Source organism: Apis laboriosa, unplaced genomic scaffold, assembly GCF_014066325.1.
Source record: "Apis laboriosa isolate Shangri-la unplaced genomic scaffold, ASM1406632v1 scaffold29_cov151, whole genome shotgun sequence".
Taxonomy (NCBI): domain Eukaryota; kingdom Metazoa; phylum Arthropoda; class Insecta; order Hymenoptera; family Apidae; genus Apis; species Apis laboriosa.
This window is the reverse complement of record NW_025222728.1, coordinates 1,045,873-1,065,738: the sequence shown is the minus strand read 5'-3', so window position 1 is coordinate 1,065,738 and position 19,866 is coordinate 1,045,873. Positions and strand designations below refer to the sequence as shown.

General features: G+C 36.0%; 2 protein-coding genes across 2 annotated transcripts; one reads left to right on the top strand and one right to left on the bottom strand.

The window, feature by feature from the left end:
* Window positions 1–607: 607 nt before the first annotated feature.
* Window positions 608–11,600, bottom strand: LOC122714354 (LHFPL tetraspan subfamily member 2 protein). The gene is made up of 5 exons (XM_043935622.1): window positions 11,242–11,600; window positions 2,083–2,264; window positions 1,586–1,861; window positions 1,375–1,488; window positions 608–1,237 (listed from the first exon to the last, which is right to left on the bottom strand). Exons 2-5 carry the CDS (start codon window positions 2,207–2,209, stop codon window positions 1,095–1,097), a joined length of 660 nt encoding a protein of 219 aa, XP_043791557.1. The 5' UTR covers window positions 2,210–2,264; window positions 11,242–11,600; the 3' UTR covers window positions 608–1,094.
* A 1,501-nt stretch (window positions 11,601–13,101) lies between these two features.
* LOC122714334 (leucine-rich repeat-containing protein 71-like) lies at window positions 13,102–19,655 on the top strand. The gene is made up of 7 exons (XM_043935593.1): window positions 13,102–13,196; window positions 13,263–13,442; window positions 18,858–18,935; window positions 19,015–19,090; window positions 19,178–19,286; window positions 19,376–19,443; window positions 19,521–19,655. The coding sequence occupies exons 1-7, from the start codon at window positions 13,102–13,104 to the stop codon at window positions 19,653–19,655; spliced, it is 741 nt and encodes a 246-aa protein (XP_043791528.1).
* The last annotated feature ends 211 nt before the right edge of the window (window positions 19,656–19,866 follow it).

Below are 19,866 nucleotides of genomic sequence, written 5' to 3'. Positions count from 1 at the left end.
ATTGCATCTCGATATATCGTTTTACGTGTACAGTCCGCGTTTAGGGGCTCACCTTAATCCACACGTAGTAATTTATATTCAAGACAAGTTCCCCCGTTGCTTCTTTTTGTAAGAACCATACACACACCGCGAAGCTTCTCGAGAGATCGATTCTAAGCGTATACGAGGATAATCGTCGTGACGATTACATTCATCGATTCTTTCTGTCTCTGTTCTCTAATTTCTTCGAAACTTTCGTCACAGGTGACTATGGTTTCTTTATGGAGAAAGAGTGTCCTGCGTTTTTATTTCATATAAGAAGTCGAACAATTATTCCGGAAACGCAAGTTTTTTTTTTTTTTTTTTTTTTTTTTTTCTTTTAATATATCGTTCGAAGAGATTCGATGTCGCATCGACCGTCGAACGTTTCCCTTTCTCTTTTTTTTACACGAATTATTTATTATTAGATAATAGTAAGCTGACCATACACTTGTTCTCAATGAATTAATAAAAAATGATAGGAAAAAAATATATTTCTTTCTAATTTAAAGACACGACGAAGAAGAAACGAATTTTTCAACAGTATATCCTTCATTTATTTCTTCCTTGTATAATACATAATTTTCTCTTATCTCCTACGAATATCCGTATCATGTACATTTATTTTGTATAAAAATTGTAGTATAAAAAAAAAAAAAAAAAAAAAAAAAAAAAGAAAAGTACGTTCGATCGTACTTATCGTGAAACACAACTACAACGCTATATTTCGATAGAAAACCTGGGGAAGAATTTAATTGGCACAGAATAGATTCATTTTTGGGATATAAGTAATGCTCCCCGTCCGAGCAAAAATTTAATTTCACTCCGTGAAGAAGAAGAAGAATCACCGACCTTGATCCTCGATAAATCTCAATTTGGTCCCGCGATAAATTTCCTCTTTTTTTTCTCTCTCTCTCTCTCCTTTCGTTCTTTCATCCAACGGATCCAAGAGGGAGAAATTATAATATTATTTGGCATTTTCCTTCATCACTTTTCCGGCACAGAAAATCCGTGATGCGGATGTTCCAAAAAAAGGCATCGATCAGATGATATACAATTCCCCAGTTTTTCTCGTTTCACGCGAGACAAATCAAAGTTTTCCCCTCGTTCATCTTGTCTTGAACTTTGTCGCTGGCTGTGGACTTTTCCGCTTGGCCACTGATTACTGCGCAAATAAACGTCAACCCGACCCCTATCACGGCACTATAAAAAGCCCAACCTGGAAGATAAAACATTTCTTTTCAGCCCTTCTTTTTTTTTTTTTTCTTTTTTTCACTCAGCGATAGGGGGGCCAGATAAAGTAGAAGAAGCTTCCCGTTCATCTTTGTTCGTTTCTCATTTTAAATTTCTACCTACCTAAGGAGCATTCAGCTAGGTAGAAAGCATCGGCTTCCGGTCCACAGATCCTCTGAACCCTTTCTGCGCCCCAACCGGCTGGATACAAAATCATTCCCAACAGATAGAATATCCCTGATGGCAAAAGGATAAGTAGAATTATCGATGGATCGAAAAAAAATTATGAAGCGTGCATTACATCGAAGTGTTACAATATTGGAATATTTATTACCAGCGATGACTTGCGCCACACCAGCCAAATTGAAGATGCTTTTTCTGCCGATGCTCTGCATACAGCAGCCAACCAAAGCTGCCAACACCGTCATCGCCATAATCGCCAAGCCAAAAGACAAGAAGAAGTACGAGGCTTTCCAACAGCCTGGAAATACACTGGAATCCGTGGCGAAGCCGTCCAAGTTAAAATTCGCGCAATGAGTCTTCTTCCCGTGCAGCCTGATGCAACGATTGAAAATTCCAACTGTCGGTACGTAGGACTCTGATCCATTCTCTGATAATTGAAAAAAGAAAGAAAAGTAAAGTAAAATAAAAAGCTATTCTTCTATATAACTTTTTCGTTAAAAGTTTTGAACGAATTATGCAAAAAACCAAGGAAAAAGAGTGGAATCTCATTAAAGTTCAAGTCTACTTTCGATTACATTCCGTTAAGTGTAAGTTGTTTGGATCGCACGATAATCGATAGGAGGAAAGAATAGAAGAGAAAATAGTTACTCGTGTCTTTCATCTGCGGTCCAATCAGCCATTTTGGAGTGATGAGGCCCGATAAAACGGCCATTAACGCCACCAGGGACAGCAACGTCCACAGCAAACTACGACCAGTGACTATCACATAGCACATTGCTGCCGTTCAATTGTATGCCGCCTATGCCATCCTTCGAGCTCCGAATCTCCCACTGTAAAACATTTCCATTCCATGGATATTAATTCTTTGAAATTCGATCGAAATCCACGGTGATCGCCACTGTGGCGTCCCCCAAGCTCGATCGTACGCATTTCTTCGGTGGAGAGGCTAATTGGAAAAGATGACTCGTGCGACCGGTGGACACCCTTATCGTGATTCAGTCGGCTCGAGGGGTCAACGAATCGACGAGAGTGCGGAGTTTCGGGCAACTGCGCGAGAATAAATGCCGCTCACATATATTTCGGGGAAACGTTACGTACGGTCCCCTTTCCCGCGAACCAACGAACAGACCCGCATTAAAAGTAAAGTCGTAAGCTTGACCGCGCACCTCCCCCTCCTCCTCCTCCCTTTTTTCCCCTTACCGGTTTCGATTTTTTATTCTGATTTTGTGAGAATCGTAAACTCGTGCCCGCCAACAAAGCATCCTTTTCTTCGGTTCGCTCGTAAAACTAGCGAGTTCGCGACGATTCGAATCGAAGTGGTTTGTAGATCGAACTAGAGGAGGATAGAGAAGGAAGATCTCTCGGAGCGTATTTATATATACGATTCGAAATTTATTGCCAATAGATATACATCGGTAGTCAATATTGACTAACCGTGTTATTGTAGTATTCTCAGAAATTTCCAATCTTCTATTCAATGTTCCATTCAACCAAGAATCTTTGGTCGGGAAACGGAGAGAGATCGATCGGAAACAATCTGCCCCTCCCTCAAAACTGACCTATTTCGCTTTCTAACTTTAGATCGACGTAGGTTTGGGATCCGTGAGATGATTTATCGGGCGGTGGCCCTTGGAGCGCGCGTAGTCTTCCCCCTCCCCAATCGAGATTTTCGATTCTCCTCTCTTAAAAACCCGCAATCTTAATCGTTTTCGTCCGTTCGTTCATCGCGCGTCGGACGAGCGATCCTCTTTGATGTACGCCGCGAGCCGGCGAATCGTATCGGATGGAAAACGGATGGAACGGATTCTGGAACTCTTCTCTGTTCTCTTTTATCCAGAATAGAAAAGAACGAGTGCGAGAGAAGTTTTTTTTATTCTCTATACCTCTATTAAATACTCGAAGTAAATGGGAAAGAAAGAAAATTTGGTATAAATATTTGAAAATAAAAGAGGAGACAAAGCGGGGAAAAGACGCGAAGAAAAATATTAAAATGGAATAGACAACGCCAATGATCGCATCGCATCGCCCTCGGTAGTGGCGAGCATGGAGGGAGGGGCGATGTTTAATTAAATTCGTTCACGCTGTACATCTGCCGCTCTTATTTTTGTCATTTCTTGCTCGCGACCTCCTCGGGAACCACTTGAAGGGCCGAGTTTACTTAGGATCGCCTCTTAATCGCTGTTTGTATTTATACTGTCTCCGTCGAGTTCGCGTTGGATTTAACGAATCCCCAAACACCGGAAGCGTTGATTCACGTACGTAGAAACTTCTTCGCTATTCCATTCGAGCAAGCTTGGTTTCGACATCGAACATCTGTCGCTCTTCTAAAAAGAAACACATTCGGCATTCGTGCAATCCTTTCTTTTTCTTTTCTTTTATTTCACGATCAAGTGTCTCGTGAAAATGTTTGGCGACACGTGATATCGATAAATCGCGATTCGTGTTATCCGTTCGAAGAAGAACGGACGAGATAAGAGCTCGCACGTAGGCCGACTACCATTCGACGGACAGACTCTGTCGTTTTTTTTTTTTTTTTTTTTTTGCCCATTTTAATCGTCGCGTTCATTGTTGGTGTCCGTGCCACGCCTTGTTGGTTGTAGAGTGCAGCAGGGGCCCATTGTCTCGCCACTGAAGTCCCCTCCTTGCTGAATTAATTTTCGATGTTTAATTCGTTGGAAAACAGCGGAGTAATAAGGCTTCCAAGCTAAGTGGAACGAAATTCTACACGGATTTAAAATCGTCGTCGAAGTTAAAATCCGATGGAATTTCCGATGGAACGGAGGATTGGAATCAAGGTGAAGGGGAGACAAGGGAGAAGTGGTACAGAAGAAGGAGATTTTCGCGATGTTCCTGAAATCTCTTCCTCTCGCATCAAAGGAATGCATACATCTTTCCTTTCCTCTCTCGTGTGGCCACTGGAGAGGCTTCGACCATTAGTCATCGAGCAATGGGTCCTCTGTCCGGCAACTCGTTATCAGAAAGGCGTAAGTCGACGGCCAGTGCGAATTCCACGCTCGTAAATTCAAATCACACGTTTCCGCCGCCGTCGCCGCCGCCCCCTCCCCAATCTACACGCTACACGAAAATACGAATCCTCTTCCTCGTCATCTTCGCACGTTTTAATCGTTTTTAATCTTGAACGGGTATCCCTTTCCTTTAACTCCTCCTTCGTTTCGAAACTCGAAAAGAGCGTGGAAAAAAAAAAAGAAATGGATCGAAGTGAAGACGTTGGCAAGATTGGACAAAATGTTGACAAAATTTAAAACAATCGGCGTTCGATTACAGAAACACGAGACACTTACCATCGTTGCATAATCTAGCAACGATGCAGACCATCTGCAAGGCAGCTGTTGGACAGGTGCTCCCTTACTCCTCCAGTCTCTCTCTCTCTTTCTCTCTCTCTTATTTTCGTTCCCTCTTTCTATCCAGAGATCCTCCCATGCTCACTTTCTTCTTCTTCTTCTTCTTCTTCTACTTGTTCCTCCTCCTCTTCCATTCCTCCTCCTCCTCCTCCTCCTCCTCGTTTCCCCTTTTTCTTTTACCTGCCTCCTCGTGGCGTGCACACCGTCGATTTTATCCGACGGTAATTTATCGTGATTTCAGCCTGATCGTGGCCGATTAAATATTTCGGAAAAACGATTCCTCGAACCTCTCCCTCGTAAGTTGCACAACCTAGTATAAATATTCTGTACATCGTTTGTAATTGTGATTTAGTAATTTGTCGTTTCTCGACGAGAACGAGAAACGAGGAGTATTCTTCGTCGAGTACGGGTTTCATAAACCCGTTTCTTTTTCCCATTTAACTCATTTTTAATTCGGGGCCTCGTCGATAGAGGTTTACCAGGCTGAATCCCCTTTTGTTCGACGGGCAGATTTACAGTTTCGTAGAACGATTTGCGTTCCTGGAACAGCCACGCCTATCTCCATGAATCTCTTTCGAAAGGGGTTGCGGCATTCCATCTCGGATGTATCCTTTATAAAAAAAAACGTGGGAGGTGTTGCAAGCGGTATCGCAATTGCTTTTCATCGATGTGCTTTCCAACGAGCCAAATTAATCTTGAAACGTTCTCCTCCTTTTCAAATTCCACAATTCTCGCCACATATTCTCTCCTCTTTCCTTTTTTTTGTTTTTTTTCGAATTCGATCGAAGAGAAACGTTCGCACCATTTTCACTCATTCGTCTCGAGAAACTTTTTCCGTTCGCGGATGCTCGTTACGTCGTTTCATACGGAGCCGAATATAGAAGGGTTAAAGATCAACGATCGCGTCGATCGATCAGCAGGAAGTGCACGACTCTATTACTTCCGAGGCGAAATCCTGTTTACAACAGACTCGTGATAACAGTTGGATGGTTAGGCGCCTTCCCAGTGGAACGGCCGCGGGGATAATTAAGGTACCACGAGCAAGACGAGCAAGCTTAACGGTGATTTCCAGCGCATCTAGCTAGGCCCGGCAATTAAGATAATCGCGCGCTCCGACCACGTCTCTCTCTCTCTCTTATCTGCTCTCTTCTTTCCCTCCTTCTCCCTCTGGATATCGATACCTAGAATTCTTCCGGAACTTTTATTCATTCCGTACAATTCCATCTCCATCACGATTCGTTCTCTCGTCACACGTTGTTGGAAATTTGAATAAATTGGAGATTAAAATACCAAACGGGATCTCCCATTGTGAAAGGGATCTTCGTTCCTCCTCTCCTTCGACCTCTCCAGTTTCCATTAACTTGCCGGCGCGCTCGAGACACGCGGAAGATGTTCGTTCAGAATGTTGGCCACGGGATAAAGAAGTTGTACACGCTTCTATTTTTCCTTCTATCTTTCCCATTTCTTTTCTCCCTTCCTCCCTTCCTTCCTTCTTACTCCTCCACCATTTTGTTCCTGCCAGCCCCCCCCGGGCTGGCTTCGAGACCAGCATAGCCAGTCGCTGTGTCATCGAGCCCCGATACATCATAAATATAAATTGATTTCTGGATACGTGTTGGTACAAATGGGACTGCGTACGCGGCGCACACGCTTGCCGCGAAAGCAGTCGTTGGCATACGCGCCCGGCCTATGGCTACGTTCTGGAATTTTAATGCGCCACGAGGAGGGAACACGCGCGCGGAAAATGACGAATGAATTGCACGACGAAATTTCACGACGATGCTCGATCTTGCCGGCTTACTTTCCAACCAACGCTTCCTTCCGTTTGTCTTCCGCCGGCCGAATACGAATTCGAAGTTTCTTCGCGTCGCTCCGATTCGTGAATTGATAGATCGGATAATTCCCACCCCTTTTCCATTCTATTATTTATATCGTTACACGCGCGGAGAAAGGAAGGTTATATCTACGACGTTCATATATTCCTCTGATGAAAATTGATAACGAGGAAACTCTTAGATCGAGTTGCGGTTGGAACGATTTCTCTCTCTCTCGAGCGCATCTCGAAGCTCAAGTGACCGCGTCGAATTTAATTGCAATAGTCGCAGCGATAATGGCATCTCGCAACGCTGGAAGTTGCAAGTGGGCATTTCCTGAAGATCGCGATAAACCCGTCCGCGCAAAGTGCTACGAACCCGTGCAGCAGCTTGATAAATCTAAACGAATCGCGCGATAAACACCACCGATTCCCACTCCAAATCTCGAAAAATTCTTATCAGGTAAACGTATAAATAGACTTGGGAGGACGGGCGTCGAATCCTTTCTCTCGCCTCGCTTCGAGAAGTCGTTGTACCCTCGCCTTCTGATTTCCTTGGAAAAACAGGAGCGTTAACGACCGATTACGAATCGTCCATTCGTAAGATCGTCGAGATCGCCGCGAGGCCTCTCGTTTTTCTCGGTAGAAACCGGCAACAATGTTGCTCGCGCCGGTACCAAGCCAACATTGGGATGCATCGTGCATCCGCTTTTCGAACGAGTTGCACGTTCCCATCACTACGAATAGCGCAATGGATCCTCATCCCCCTTATCACTTTCAGTTTCTTCCCTTTCCATCGTGAATCTTGGAACGAAATCTTGGAACGAAATCTTGGAACAAATTCGTCGTCGAGATTCGTTCGCCTCTCCTCTCGAAAGTGACAGGGGGCTCTCAATTATTGCGCTTATTTTAAAATTGGCACGTGCAATGAGTCACGTGTGGCCACTGTTTACGATAATATAAGTAGTGCAGTGACGTAGTCGTGTTAGTCAGACCACACAGAGAGTATGGCGCAGTTAGCGGGTTTAAAAGGCACAGAAATTTCCGGACCAGCTGTTTTCCAGCTATAGACACCAGCTATAGTTTCCCTCCCCCTCTTTTGCTACACCTTCGTTTATTTCTTGAACCCTCCGCTCCCCTCTGCCCGTTCGTCTCCGTCTACGTAACAATGGAACGATTATTCAAAAAAAATATTCCACCTACGACACCGCGTGCATCGAACGAACGAAATTCACGAATTCATGATTTATCGTGGGTCAAACGATCGTCTCAAAAATTGTTTCAACGAGATTATTATCGATTTATCAATTAAGGGGAAGGAGAGGGGGATCTAATGGAAGAGCGTTAATTATGCGTTAATTAATGTCGTTATTTAATGGAATTTGATTCGCGCGCGACCCAGTTTGAGATCGAGACACGTTCCTCTGTCTGCCCGCGAAGAAATTGGGCAACTCCCTTTTGTTCGTGCATCTCCTCTCCTCCCGTACACGAGTCGCCCGCATTCCTCCGTTAGGTACTACGTACTGGGGGAAAAAGCAGCCGGAGGAGAGGCCTCCTCCTCTCGAGGGGGAGAGAAGGGGAAAAAAAGAAAAAGAAGAAGAAAAAGCAAGAAGAGGTGAATTTACAGGCGAGCGTGGCCGTAATGTAGTCAAGCCTGCCAGTTCAAAGCGAGCTCGCGTACGAAGACGCGATTCGATTCACGCTTTGAAGCGTGTGCAAAGAGATGCAAGGGTAGCGTTTGCAATTAGTCTCTCTCTCGTCTCGTCGCTCTATTTCCATTACAGGGGAAAGATCGAAAATCGAGTGGAAGATCTTTGGAAAAATATCGGAGAAGAATTTTAACGAATGAAAATAAATACCATCGTTTCGTTATTTTATTCGTTATTGAAGTCATCGAGTTTTCAGAATAGTGAAATAATAATGGAATAATAATAATATATTCGAAAGTACTTTCGTACGTACAAATTTATTTCGAAAGAAATCTTCGAATCTCCAACGCCTTCCGATATTCTATACGCGTTACTCTCGTCGGAACAAGTCGTCTGGAAAAAGACTATTGGTAGGCGCGTGAAACGCAATTTTCGAGCCGCGCGTTTTAAAGACGCGTATACGTTGGACGGAATCGTGTGTCTCCCTCTCCTCTACATATTGATGACGCATCTCTCCTCTGTGTACACACAGAAGCCGGCTCGAATAAGCGCGCATACGTACGTACAAGCGTTGTCGGGACACGCGTGTCCACACGAGGCTCGCGAGGGTGATATCGAAATACTATCGCTTCCCACGCGAGGAGGAGCCTCGATTCTGTCTGGCCGGCCGGCTCGTTCTGTGTTCTTTAACGTGCGTGCGTAAAACCCTCCTCCTTATTGGGAAACTTTAATGGCTAGACCACGGTTTATACGCCGAGCATACTTTATACCTTCGACCATATTTGTCCTACGATTCATATCGTGACAGGGAAGACGGATTCGGTAACGAGCCCCCTTCCCCTCGAGCCTCTCCCAACAATTCTCCAACAATAATATTCGATACAACTTTTTCCGCGACTTGACACTCCCTCCTCGCTTTCTAATTTCCTGTGATTAATAATTAACCGAGGAATGTAGTTTTCTTTAACGACAGTTCAATAATAGATTCCGATATCGTACGTGAAATCGTATTGTATTGGAAAACGGTGTTGTAGAGAGAATTTTTTCCCCGTGAATCTCTCTCTTTTTTCCTTCTCTTTTTTAAAAATTACGATTGAAAAATCGTCGGGAACAATTAAGAACGCGTTACGTGATTCCAATCAGGTTTAAGGTACGTACAATTTTAACTCAAAATTTGTCAACTCTTCGATCAAATATCCTAGTATTTTTTTTTCTTTTTTTTTTTTAGTTCTCGAGATGGAAGATTTTGTAAATACGAGGCGAGGCAAACGAAGGGGGGGGTTCTATCTTCTCTCCCGATTCGCGATAAAATTGAACGTTTTATCAAGTGGAGGCGAAAGGCGAGCGAGGGAGAGCGTTTTCGCGAGAGAGCGTGTCCCCGCCTCGGAGGAGGCGTTATTACATCGTAGAAATACCTTGGCGGACCGCGTTCGTTCGCCACGTAATAACTGTCATAGGCGTTCGCACCACGGTTGGGGATACACGGTCGTGGCATGGGCCAGAATCGTCGTGGTTTACCAGATCGTAACCAGATCTTCGAGTTTCGAGGTTTACGGCCTCGCGGACCGGGTACACTCGACGGAGATGGTGGGGGCGTCGCCGAGTTTTTTAATCGTGAGCGAAATACCAACGAACGAAACGAAATTCGTGACAATTTTTTTCTTCTTTTTCCTCTCTCTCTCTCCCTCTCTCTCGCCGAGGAAAAGAGAGGAAAGAGAAGAGAATTCGAAGAATTCCGCAATTTTGCGGAAAGATTATGCGGATTAGTACGCGTTTGATTACGCGACTCCTCTTACTATCTCGTTTCACGCGTTTTTTCCTGCTGTCTCGTTGATTTAAAAGAAGAAGTCGCGAAACGGGGAGCAGACAGGGGGAAAAAAAAAGGAACGTCCCAGCGAAATAAATTAATTAATCGTTCTGCTGTCGCTTTCGTTTAAACGTAATTCGTTCCAATTTAACCATGGTCTATCGTGGTTCAAAATAAATTCAAGAGAGCGAGAGAGAGAGAGAGAGTTAGAAACGTATTAAAAAGATATATATATATATATAAAGTCTCGAATTTGCTTGGAGTTCCTTTGTAAAACGGATATAGGATGAACGATTTCGTGGTGTCGCGAAGCGAAAGTTGTGCCGTGTGCGGGCGTTTCTTGCGTTCTTTCTTGTTGATTGTGATCGAGCGAAAGGGAGAAGAAAGAGAGTCGAAACCATCCCGCGAAATGCATAATTCATTGGGTGGCGGTGGTGGTGGTGGTGGCTTTTTGGTGGCACACCCCAATGCCCCGGTGATGTAAACAGTCGTAAATTAATGCAATTGGCGCGCGTTGGTTCACCAACGTGTGCGGCGGGAAAAAAGAGAGAAGGAGGGAAAAGTCGACGATTTTACCACCGCGAATTTTCTCGCGTAAAATTCGAGGGGGAAGAGTAATTCTTCTTTCAAGAAACGATCCTCCTCCGCGGCTTCCGGCCGAGAATCGAAGTTCGTTGAAATTTCGTTCGTTGGAAGAAACATGGGCGAACAATTTTTACGAATGCTGAATCGTCGAATTTCCAAAGATTTGAAATCTATCGAATCTTTTTTTCGAGGGACGATTTCGAAGTATTTGCACCAAGGCCAAGCTCGAAAGCGTTTCGCGCTCAAAGCAAAGTCAATTGCATCGGGCATTAAAGGATCGCGTGTGTCATTCGAGATCCGGCTATCAATGGGGTTGCCTGTTTTGCATCGCAAAGGACTGCTCGTTCTATTGTTCGCCTCTCCCGATAATTCTGCTCTCCACCGGAGAGCAGAAGGAAATAAATATTCGATCATCGAAGGGGACACGTATACCCATCCACTTTTGACTTACTCGCCTTCTATTCTCTCTCTCTCTCTCTCTCTCTCTCTCTCTCTCTCTCTCTCTCTCTGCGTCGTTATCGAACGAACGAAAAAAAAAAAAAAGAAGAAGAAAAGGCACGCGAACGATTCGAAAATAAATTTTTCACCCACCTCGTGTTTTCCTCGTGCAACGCAAAAGAAACCACGAAATAGCGAGAATCCGTTTTCCACTCGTCCGAGTATTTTATGGAATAACTTCGTTTTTTGATTGGCAAATTTCAAATTATTCGTGGCCAAATATCGGGGCACGGTCGGGAGAGAGCGTTTTCTCCTGTCAAAAGGCAAAGCGCGCTCGACGATCCGCTTCGCTACACGCGACGCTGCGCGGTCAAAGCGCCGAGCTGAACTGAAGCTATAACCGCTCGAGATCACCGCTATAACGCGTGGCGAACGTGGACGGAAGACTTGATGACGAGACGTGGTTGAATCTCGATGCTAAGTTTTTGTCGATTACCGATAATTGGTTGTAACGTGAAAAGGTGGAAGGATAGCGCGAAAGTTATAGTAATAAACGAGGTGTTGATAAACAAGAAGAAGAAGAAGAAGAAAAAAAAGAAAAAGAAGAAGAAAGTAAGAGTAAATTTTCTTAAATTACGAAAAAAAATTATTATCTCATTGACTTGTAATTTAATTAAATTACAATGGAAAATTTAATTAATAACAATGGTAAAAATATCGTGAACGTAATAAAGTATATTCCACGATAGTCATTTTAATTAAAACCTCGAACCTAATCCCAATAAAATCCTGATGCAAACTATTGAGCATGATGTCAGAATCCCTCTCCATTACGTAGCCTAGAAATCGATCGATACTTTCCATTTTCCATAAGCTTTTCCTCGTTTCATTCAACTGGGGATGATGTTGTTCTTTCGGCTTCGGATTACAACCACCATGGGGTGGATGGTTTACGAGAGAGGGTATTCCTTAGAGGCGCCAGCATTTATGGATTTATCGCTGGTATTAGGTTTCGTTGCTTCTATCGTTTCGAAGAATAAGAATAAACATTTGTGCTACACATATCCCAATGTATTAAAATAAAATAATTTTTTCGAAGGAGTAGGAATAAATTACTTAAGAATTATTATTTAAGAATTAAATTCGATGTTCAATTGATCGATAGATTGTGACAATTCGTTTTAACCTCGCGGATTAAAGTTGTCAAAGGGAGAATTTTATGAAGGAAAATCATGGTAGATAGGAAAAGCAAATACGCTGTTTCGGCTAGAGATAAAATATCATCGATAGGAGGTAATATTCTTTTGAATATTATTTTCTTAGTGAAAACGAGTGATACGAGATACGATTTAATCTAATTTAGGTGATACAATGAAGAATTTGAACGAAAATTTTACTTCTGAATTTTTGAAGTATGCAGATGAATATAACGTTTATCCCTTGCCAAGAGTTGTAGTGAGTTTTCTTAATCAGTTTTCTAAAGGAAATTATATTTTTTTAAACAAAAAAATTTCGTTCAAATTTCAGAAAAACATGGATTATCGTATATCCAGCATATCAACAATTTCGGAGAAGTAATCATTTCTAAATGATTCGAAATTTATCAATAATTTTGATTGAGAATTTTTATTTTAAGAATCGAAGATGATGAATCTCCTATATTTCATTTAACGTATACGAACAAGAAATTCGTATCTCCGATAAAAATTGAAAGCAAAGATAAGTATCTTATAAAAATTTCTTATTAATAATATTATGATAATATCATCAGTATCATTTGATCTAATTTTTTTTTTTTTTTTTGCCATACGGCGCGAGATATCGATCTGTATATTAGATGCACTGAATTCTACGATGCAAAAGTATAATACCATCACAGTATTAAAGTAAATCAAATGATCAACTTCTTTTTCGTTGCTTAAAAAAAAAATAAACATTTTTATCGTGATCTAATATCTTCCAAGATTACCAAACTGTAAAATAAACGCATTCGGTATCATGCAAATTGCGGAAATGATAATGAATATAAAATGCATCAAGGATTTAAATTTAGATATGAATCCGAATACGCAAGAAAATTATCATTTGCTCTGCACACCTGGAGGAAGGTAGGTCAGTAATAAAGTTACGCGTAAGATCGTTTTAATAAATAATTTAATAGATAAAATATTTAGTTTGAAGTATCTGTCTTTGAGACTTTGTGAAATAACTGATAATGGAATAAAGAAAATTGCAAAAGAATTAGAATACCATGATCCTCCGGATAATCCTAAATTAACTATTTTAAATTTGGCACATAATCATATAACGAGAAATGGAGCAGGTCATATAGGAAATATGCTTCGAACAAACAGGTAAATTCATCAACATTATATATTTTATATACATTATATATTTTATATATTTTATATATATTTGTACATATATTTATAGTTATTTCACATTTCCACATTTCGTCCCAGCATTCCTCTTTTTCACAATCTTTAATGATAATTCTTTACAAAAATTTCATGATAAAAAATATATTAGAAAAAAAGTAAATTTATGTATAAAGTATATATCTTTATGTATAAAATATATAGAAAAATTTCATATATTAAAAATATAGATATATCTTTTTATATATGTAAAAAATAAACTTCTATAGAATATCACATATAAAACATATATAATAAATATTAGAAAAAGAATAGAAATAGAATAAAAATTAACCATCAATATCATTTCTTAATATCAAAAATATTTCTCAAAAAAGAAATGACGTTAATATTCAATTTTTACTTTATCTTATTTGTTTTTAATCAAGAGATGGCAATAACAGTCAATTGTTAAACTATCTTATATTGTTTTTAGCAATGAAGAGATGACAGTAAAAGTCAATTCTTGCTCTATCTTATCTTGTAATGCCAGTCAAAAGATGGCAATAACAGTCGATTCTTACTTACCTTAGTTCTTTTTTACAAATCAAAAGATAGCAATTACAATCAATTCTTATTCTACCTTATCCTGCTTTTAACAATCATTTCTCGAGCCATTTCTATTCAGTTTACATTCTTTTAATAAAATTTATTTAAATTTTCCATTTTTTAACAGAAAACTATAATTAAAAAAGAAAACAATACATATCTTATACTTACTTTTTACATACTTATGAAGTTTTAATATTTTCAGAAATCATTTTTTAATAATTTACTTAAATCTAAAGGATTAGAAAGAATGTAGGAAGAAATAGGAAGGAAAAAATTTTTTAAATAAAAAACCCATTCATTTATTGAAACATAATATTTATTAAACATAATTTACAATTAATATTACACATTTTCTAATTATTAATTGATTAAGTTATATCTTGATATAATTTATCATAATATGTTTAATATGTGTTTAGAAATTCTAAGAAATCCTATTTTAAAAAATTTTGATGTCATTTCCAAGAATTAACAAAATTCCTGGAAAAATTTTTCGATCGATCTCCTATCATATCATGTTCTCCTAATACAAAATCGAATTTTTGGACAAAAATTTTTCTTCCATCAAGGAATTTCGATATTAATCTTTTTCGCTGAATATCTCGTTTATTCTTCATAATATCAAAAAATGCTTGGAACAAAAGTTAAATGATTTTGAAAGGGCTATCTTTTGGTGCCCCCAATTTTTTTATAAATGAACTCATAAAAAACTTATCGAGTCCAATTTTGTTCTTTTAAATAGCATTATATACTTTTTAATGCACTAATCGATGCATCTTGACATTCTCTATAAAAATGTATAGGACCATTTATGGTGAAAAACTATTAGTTTAAAAGATATTTAATTAAATTTAATTATTTTTTAAACTATAAGTTTTTTGCTATATATGTCTTAATACTTTTTTATAAAGAATGCCAGGATGCATCGGCTAGTGTATTAAAAAGTGTATACTTCTATTTGAAAAAGCAATATTCACTCCAATAAATCCTTTACGCTTCTATATATAAAAAAATAAATAATAGCAGGATGTACCCCCCTCGAAATCCTTTAACTTTTATTTGAAACATTTTTTAATATTTCCAACAACAAGCATGATACATCAGATAATACTACATACCCAGTATAATATATTACGTATGGGTTATTGAAAACAATCGAGATATTTCAAATAATAAAAATGCAGTGCTCAGTGAAGTCTTGAATTCTTCAAAAATTAAAAAAAAATGATAAGAAACGGACTAAATGACAGCTTTCATCTAAATTTATTTAAATTGTGAAAAAAAAATGGTAACGTTAAGAAAAATGGTCAAAAAATACGGTACGTATATGATAATTGTAAAAAAAACTCCTTTTAAGTTATGTTCTCCTAATACAAAATCGAATTTCTGGCTAAAAGTTTCATTCATTCATTTGGAAATTTCCAAAAATTTGACGTCATTTCCAAAAAATTTAGAGATTCCGAGAATTTGACGTCATTTCTTGGAAAAATTCTTCGATCGACCTCCTATCATATCATGTTCTCCTAATACAAAATCGAATTTTTGGACAAAAATTTTTCTTCCATCAAGGAATTTCGATATTAATCTTTTTCACTGAATATCTCGTTTATTCTTCATAATATTAAAAAATGCTTGGAACAAAAGTTGAATGATTTTGAAAGGGCTATCTTTTGGTGTCCCCAATTTTTTTATAAATGAACTCATAAAAAACTTATCGAGTCCAACTTTGTTCTTTTAAATAGCATTATATACTTTTTAATACACTAGTCGATGCATCTTGACATTCTCTATAAAAATGTATAGGACCATTTATGGTGAAAAACCATTAGTTTAAAAGATATTTAATTAAATTTAATTATTTTTTAAACTATAAGTTTTTTGCTATATATATCTTAATACTTTTTAAAAGATACATTTTTTAAGTAGTAAGTATAAGGAATAAGTATAAAATAGGTAAGTATTATATTCTATAATTATTAGATTTGAATAAAATGTTTAAAAAATTTTTTGTTGCAGGAAAATCATCTTCAAAATGGAAGCAAGTATCAAGGCAAGCAGAAGTATTTTACAAATAATTTTTTAAAACTATCGAATATTTTTGTAAGTCGATATTAAAAATGTAAATAAATATAAATGTAAATATAAATGTAAAAAATGTAAAAAATATACAATATAAATAAAGTCACTAATTTTTGTGAACAAACCGTAGTTTTTATTTATTTTCCCAAAATTCCTAAAATTTTCCAATTTTTTGACATCATTTCCAAGAATTGTTGAAAATCTTGATCGACCTCCTATCAACTTATATTCTCCTGTTAAAAAATCGAATTTTTGGCCAAAACTTTTTATTCTATGCTGAAAAGTCATGTTTATAAGATAAGTATAAAACAGGTAAATATATTATATTTTATAATTAGATTTAAGTAAAATGTTTAAAAAAATGTTAAAAAAAATGCTAAACAATCATCTTTAAAATAAGGTAAGTATATAAAGGTAAGTAAAGGTAAGTATTTTACAAATATTTGAAAATTTTCGAAAATTTTTGTATATAAACATTGCAAAATGTAAATAAACAAACCGAGAATGTAAATAAACATTGAAAATGTAAATAAACAGACCAATGTTTATAAACAAACCGAAATTTTAATTCCCAGGTCCAGAATTCTTTAAATTTTCGAAAATTTTTGTAAATAAACATTGCAGAATGTAAATAAACAAACCCAGAATGTAAATAAACATTGCAAAATGTAAATAAACAGACCAATGTTTATAAACAAACCGAAATTTTAACTCCCAGGTCCAGAATTCTTTAAATTTTCGAAAATTTTTGTAAATAAACATTGCAGAATGTAAATAAACAAACCCAGAATGTAAATAAACATTGAAAATGTAAATAAACATTCCAAAGTTTGTAAACAAACCGAAATTTCAATTCCCGGGCCCAGAATTCATCAAATTTTCGAAAATTTTTGTAAATAAACATTGCAGAATGTAAATAAACATTGAAAAATGTAAATAAACATTGAAAAATGTAAATAAACAAACCGAGAATGTAAATAAACATTGAAAAATGAAAATAAACAAACCGAGAATGTAAATAAACATTGAAAAATGAAAATAAACAAACCGAGAATGAAAATAAACATTGAAAAATGAAAATAAACATTGAAAAATGAAAATAAACATTGAAAAATGTAAATAAACATTGGAAAATGTAAATAAACAAACCTAGAATGTAAATAAACATTGAAAAATGTAAATAAACAAACCGAGAATGTAAATAAACATTGAAAAATGAAAATAAACATTGAAAAATGTAAATAAACAAACCGAGAATGTAAATAAACATTGAAAAATGTAAATAAACATTGCAAAGTTTGTAAACAAACCGAAATTTCAATTCCCAGGCCTGAAATTCATCAAATTTTCGAAAAATTTTGTAAATAAACATTGAAAAATGTAAATAAACAAACCGAGAATGTAAATAAACATTGAAAATGTAAATAAACAGACCAATGTTTGTAAACAAACCGAAATTTCAACTCCCGGGCCCAGAATTCATCAAATTTTCGAAAAATTTTGTAAATAAACATTGTAAAATGTAAATAAACAAACCGAGAATGTAAATAAACATTGTAAATGTAAATAAACAGACTAATGTTTGAAAACAAACCGAAACTTTTATTCTATTTTGATATTCGATTGAATTTTAATAATTCCATGAATTTGATGATTTTTTTGACTTTTTAACAAAATTATACTTACCTTACACTTACCTTATACTTACTTAATACTTACCTTTTACATACTTCTTTTATGAAGCTTCAATGTTTTCAAAAATCATTTTTTAATAATTTACTTAAATCTAAGGACTAGAAGGAATATAGGAATAAAGGACTAGAAGGAATATAGGAATAAAGGACTAGAAGGAATATAGGAATAAAAGACTAAAAGGAATATAGGAATAAAGGTTTTTTAAATAAGGAACTCATTCATTTATTGAAAAATGATGTTTATTGAATATAATTTACAATTAAAATTACATATTTTCTAATTATTAATTAATTTAGCTACATTTTGACTTAGATATTTATAAAAATGTGTTTAATTTCTTCAAGTAAAATTCTTGAAAAAATTTCTTGAGCTATCTCTTGTCAACTTATATTCTCTTGATACAAAATCGTATTTGAGGCCAAAAATTTTATCTGTAATTTTAATCAAAACTGAATTAAACAATTTTTTACAAATTTCATGTGCCATCTCTTGTTGAAATATATTTGCTTCTGATTGAAATTAAAATTTGGACAATAGAAGGAGTTTTGTCCATATTTTGAATTTTGTAACAGAAGAATATAAATCTAGAAGAGATGGCACTAAGGGAAATCCGATTGCATAAATTTTGCAATCAGACTTCTAATATATTGAGAATATTTTTATCAAAAATGCATAATTTGAAGGAAAGTGCAATTTTAAAGACAAAAATTATCTATGATATATTTACCTGTTACTTACCTTTTTAAGCTGTTAAATTGTTTATGATCAATTATAAAAATTGTTATTCTTGTAATTATAATTTTGCTTTATTATACATATATAAATATTGATGCAGCAATCAAAATATTATATAATATAATAAATATAATAATATGATAGTACTATATCGCAATCTATTCTTTTCGTTCGTTGTTCATTATTCAATATCCATTTAAATAACATCTGTAAAAGAAACAAAAATATTTTATTATTTATCAAACACAACTTACAATTACAATTAAAATCTAAGTTTTTTTGCAATTACAGATCTTTAAAATGCTTAGTTTTACTTGGGAATAGAATATGTGATGAAGGAGCATCATTAATACTACAGGAATTTAAAATGTATTATAATTTATTCCTATATTCATACCATATTGATTAATATCTAACATTAAATAATATATTTAATCGATTAAGTTAGAATTACTTTAAAACATGAAGAAATTGTAGAGCTGCGTCGTCGAAAATTCGCTGAACTGGCATTGTTGGATGAATGGGTAATCAAATATTTATTAAACTTCTTTCATAGTTTTAAAAAAAAATGTATTATAATTTTTTTCATATAATTATTAAATATTTAATAGATGGAAAAGAAAAAAATGGAAGAAATTGATAAAAGCATAAATGGAGAATCAATAAAAAAAAATGCTAATAATAAGTTTAAAACACGGCAAAATCGACGATCTAAAAAATGTATATATCAAAATGTATATATATGTAAAAATGATATATTTTTCTATCAACTTCCTTTTTATATATAAAAGAATAAATTATTTTTTTAGCTCTTCAAGATTCTTCAATGATAATAAAAGAAGAAGGAAATTTAATTGAAGATTCAGATTTTATGCATGTAATAAGTGAAATCTATAGGAACTATTTAACAACGCATGATCTAGATTAATTATTTTTTAAATATTTAATTCACAGAAATTTAAAACAATAATGGAAGATGAAATACCATACCATCCTTTTAGGAAAGAAAGTTATCCAATGCATGGAGAAATAATGGCAATTGGAAACTTGGAATTACAATACTTAGATTTAAGCTGTAAATATTTATAATTTATTTTGAATAATGAGAAATCTGAAATAAGATCTTTTTCATTTAGACAATCATTTAACGAAAAATATTTTAGAAGAATTGATAAACTGTCTCTATTATCAGAATTATATGTTACGTGGTAATACAAGTAAAGGTCTTTTATATGTTCTCATCGAGGTAATTAAAATTCTATCTAAAATTAATTTCTTATATTGTATCTTATAAATCTAA

Coding starts and splice junctions, on each gene's coding strand:
- LOC122714354 (XM_043935622.1), bottom strand. CDS start 2,209: ATGTGCTATGTGATAGTCACTGGTCGTAGTTTGCTGTGGACGTTGCTG. Junction 1,862..2,082: donor ACCGCAGATGAAAGACACGA/GTAACTATTTTC, acceptor TTCAATTATCAG/AGAATGGATCAGAGTCCTAC. Junction 1,489..1,585: donor TGTGGCGCAAGTCATCGCTG/GTAATAAATATT, acceptor TTTTGCCATCAG/GGATATTCTATCTGTTGGGA.
- LOC122714334 (XM_043935593.1), top strand. CDS start 13,102: ATGATAATGAATATAAAATGCATCAAGGATTTAAATTTAGATATGAAT. Junction 13,197..13,262: donor CTCTGCACACCTGGAGGAAG/GTAGGTCAGTAA, acceptor TAAAATATTTAG/TTTGAAGTATCTGTCTTTGA. Junction 19,287..19,375: donor AAATCGACGATCTAAAAAAT/GTATATATCAAA, acceptor TTATTTTTTTAG/CTCTTCAAGATTCTTCAATG.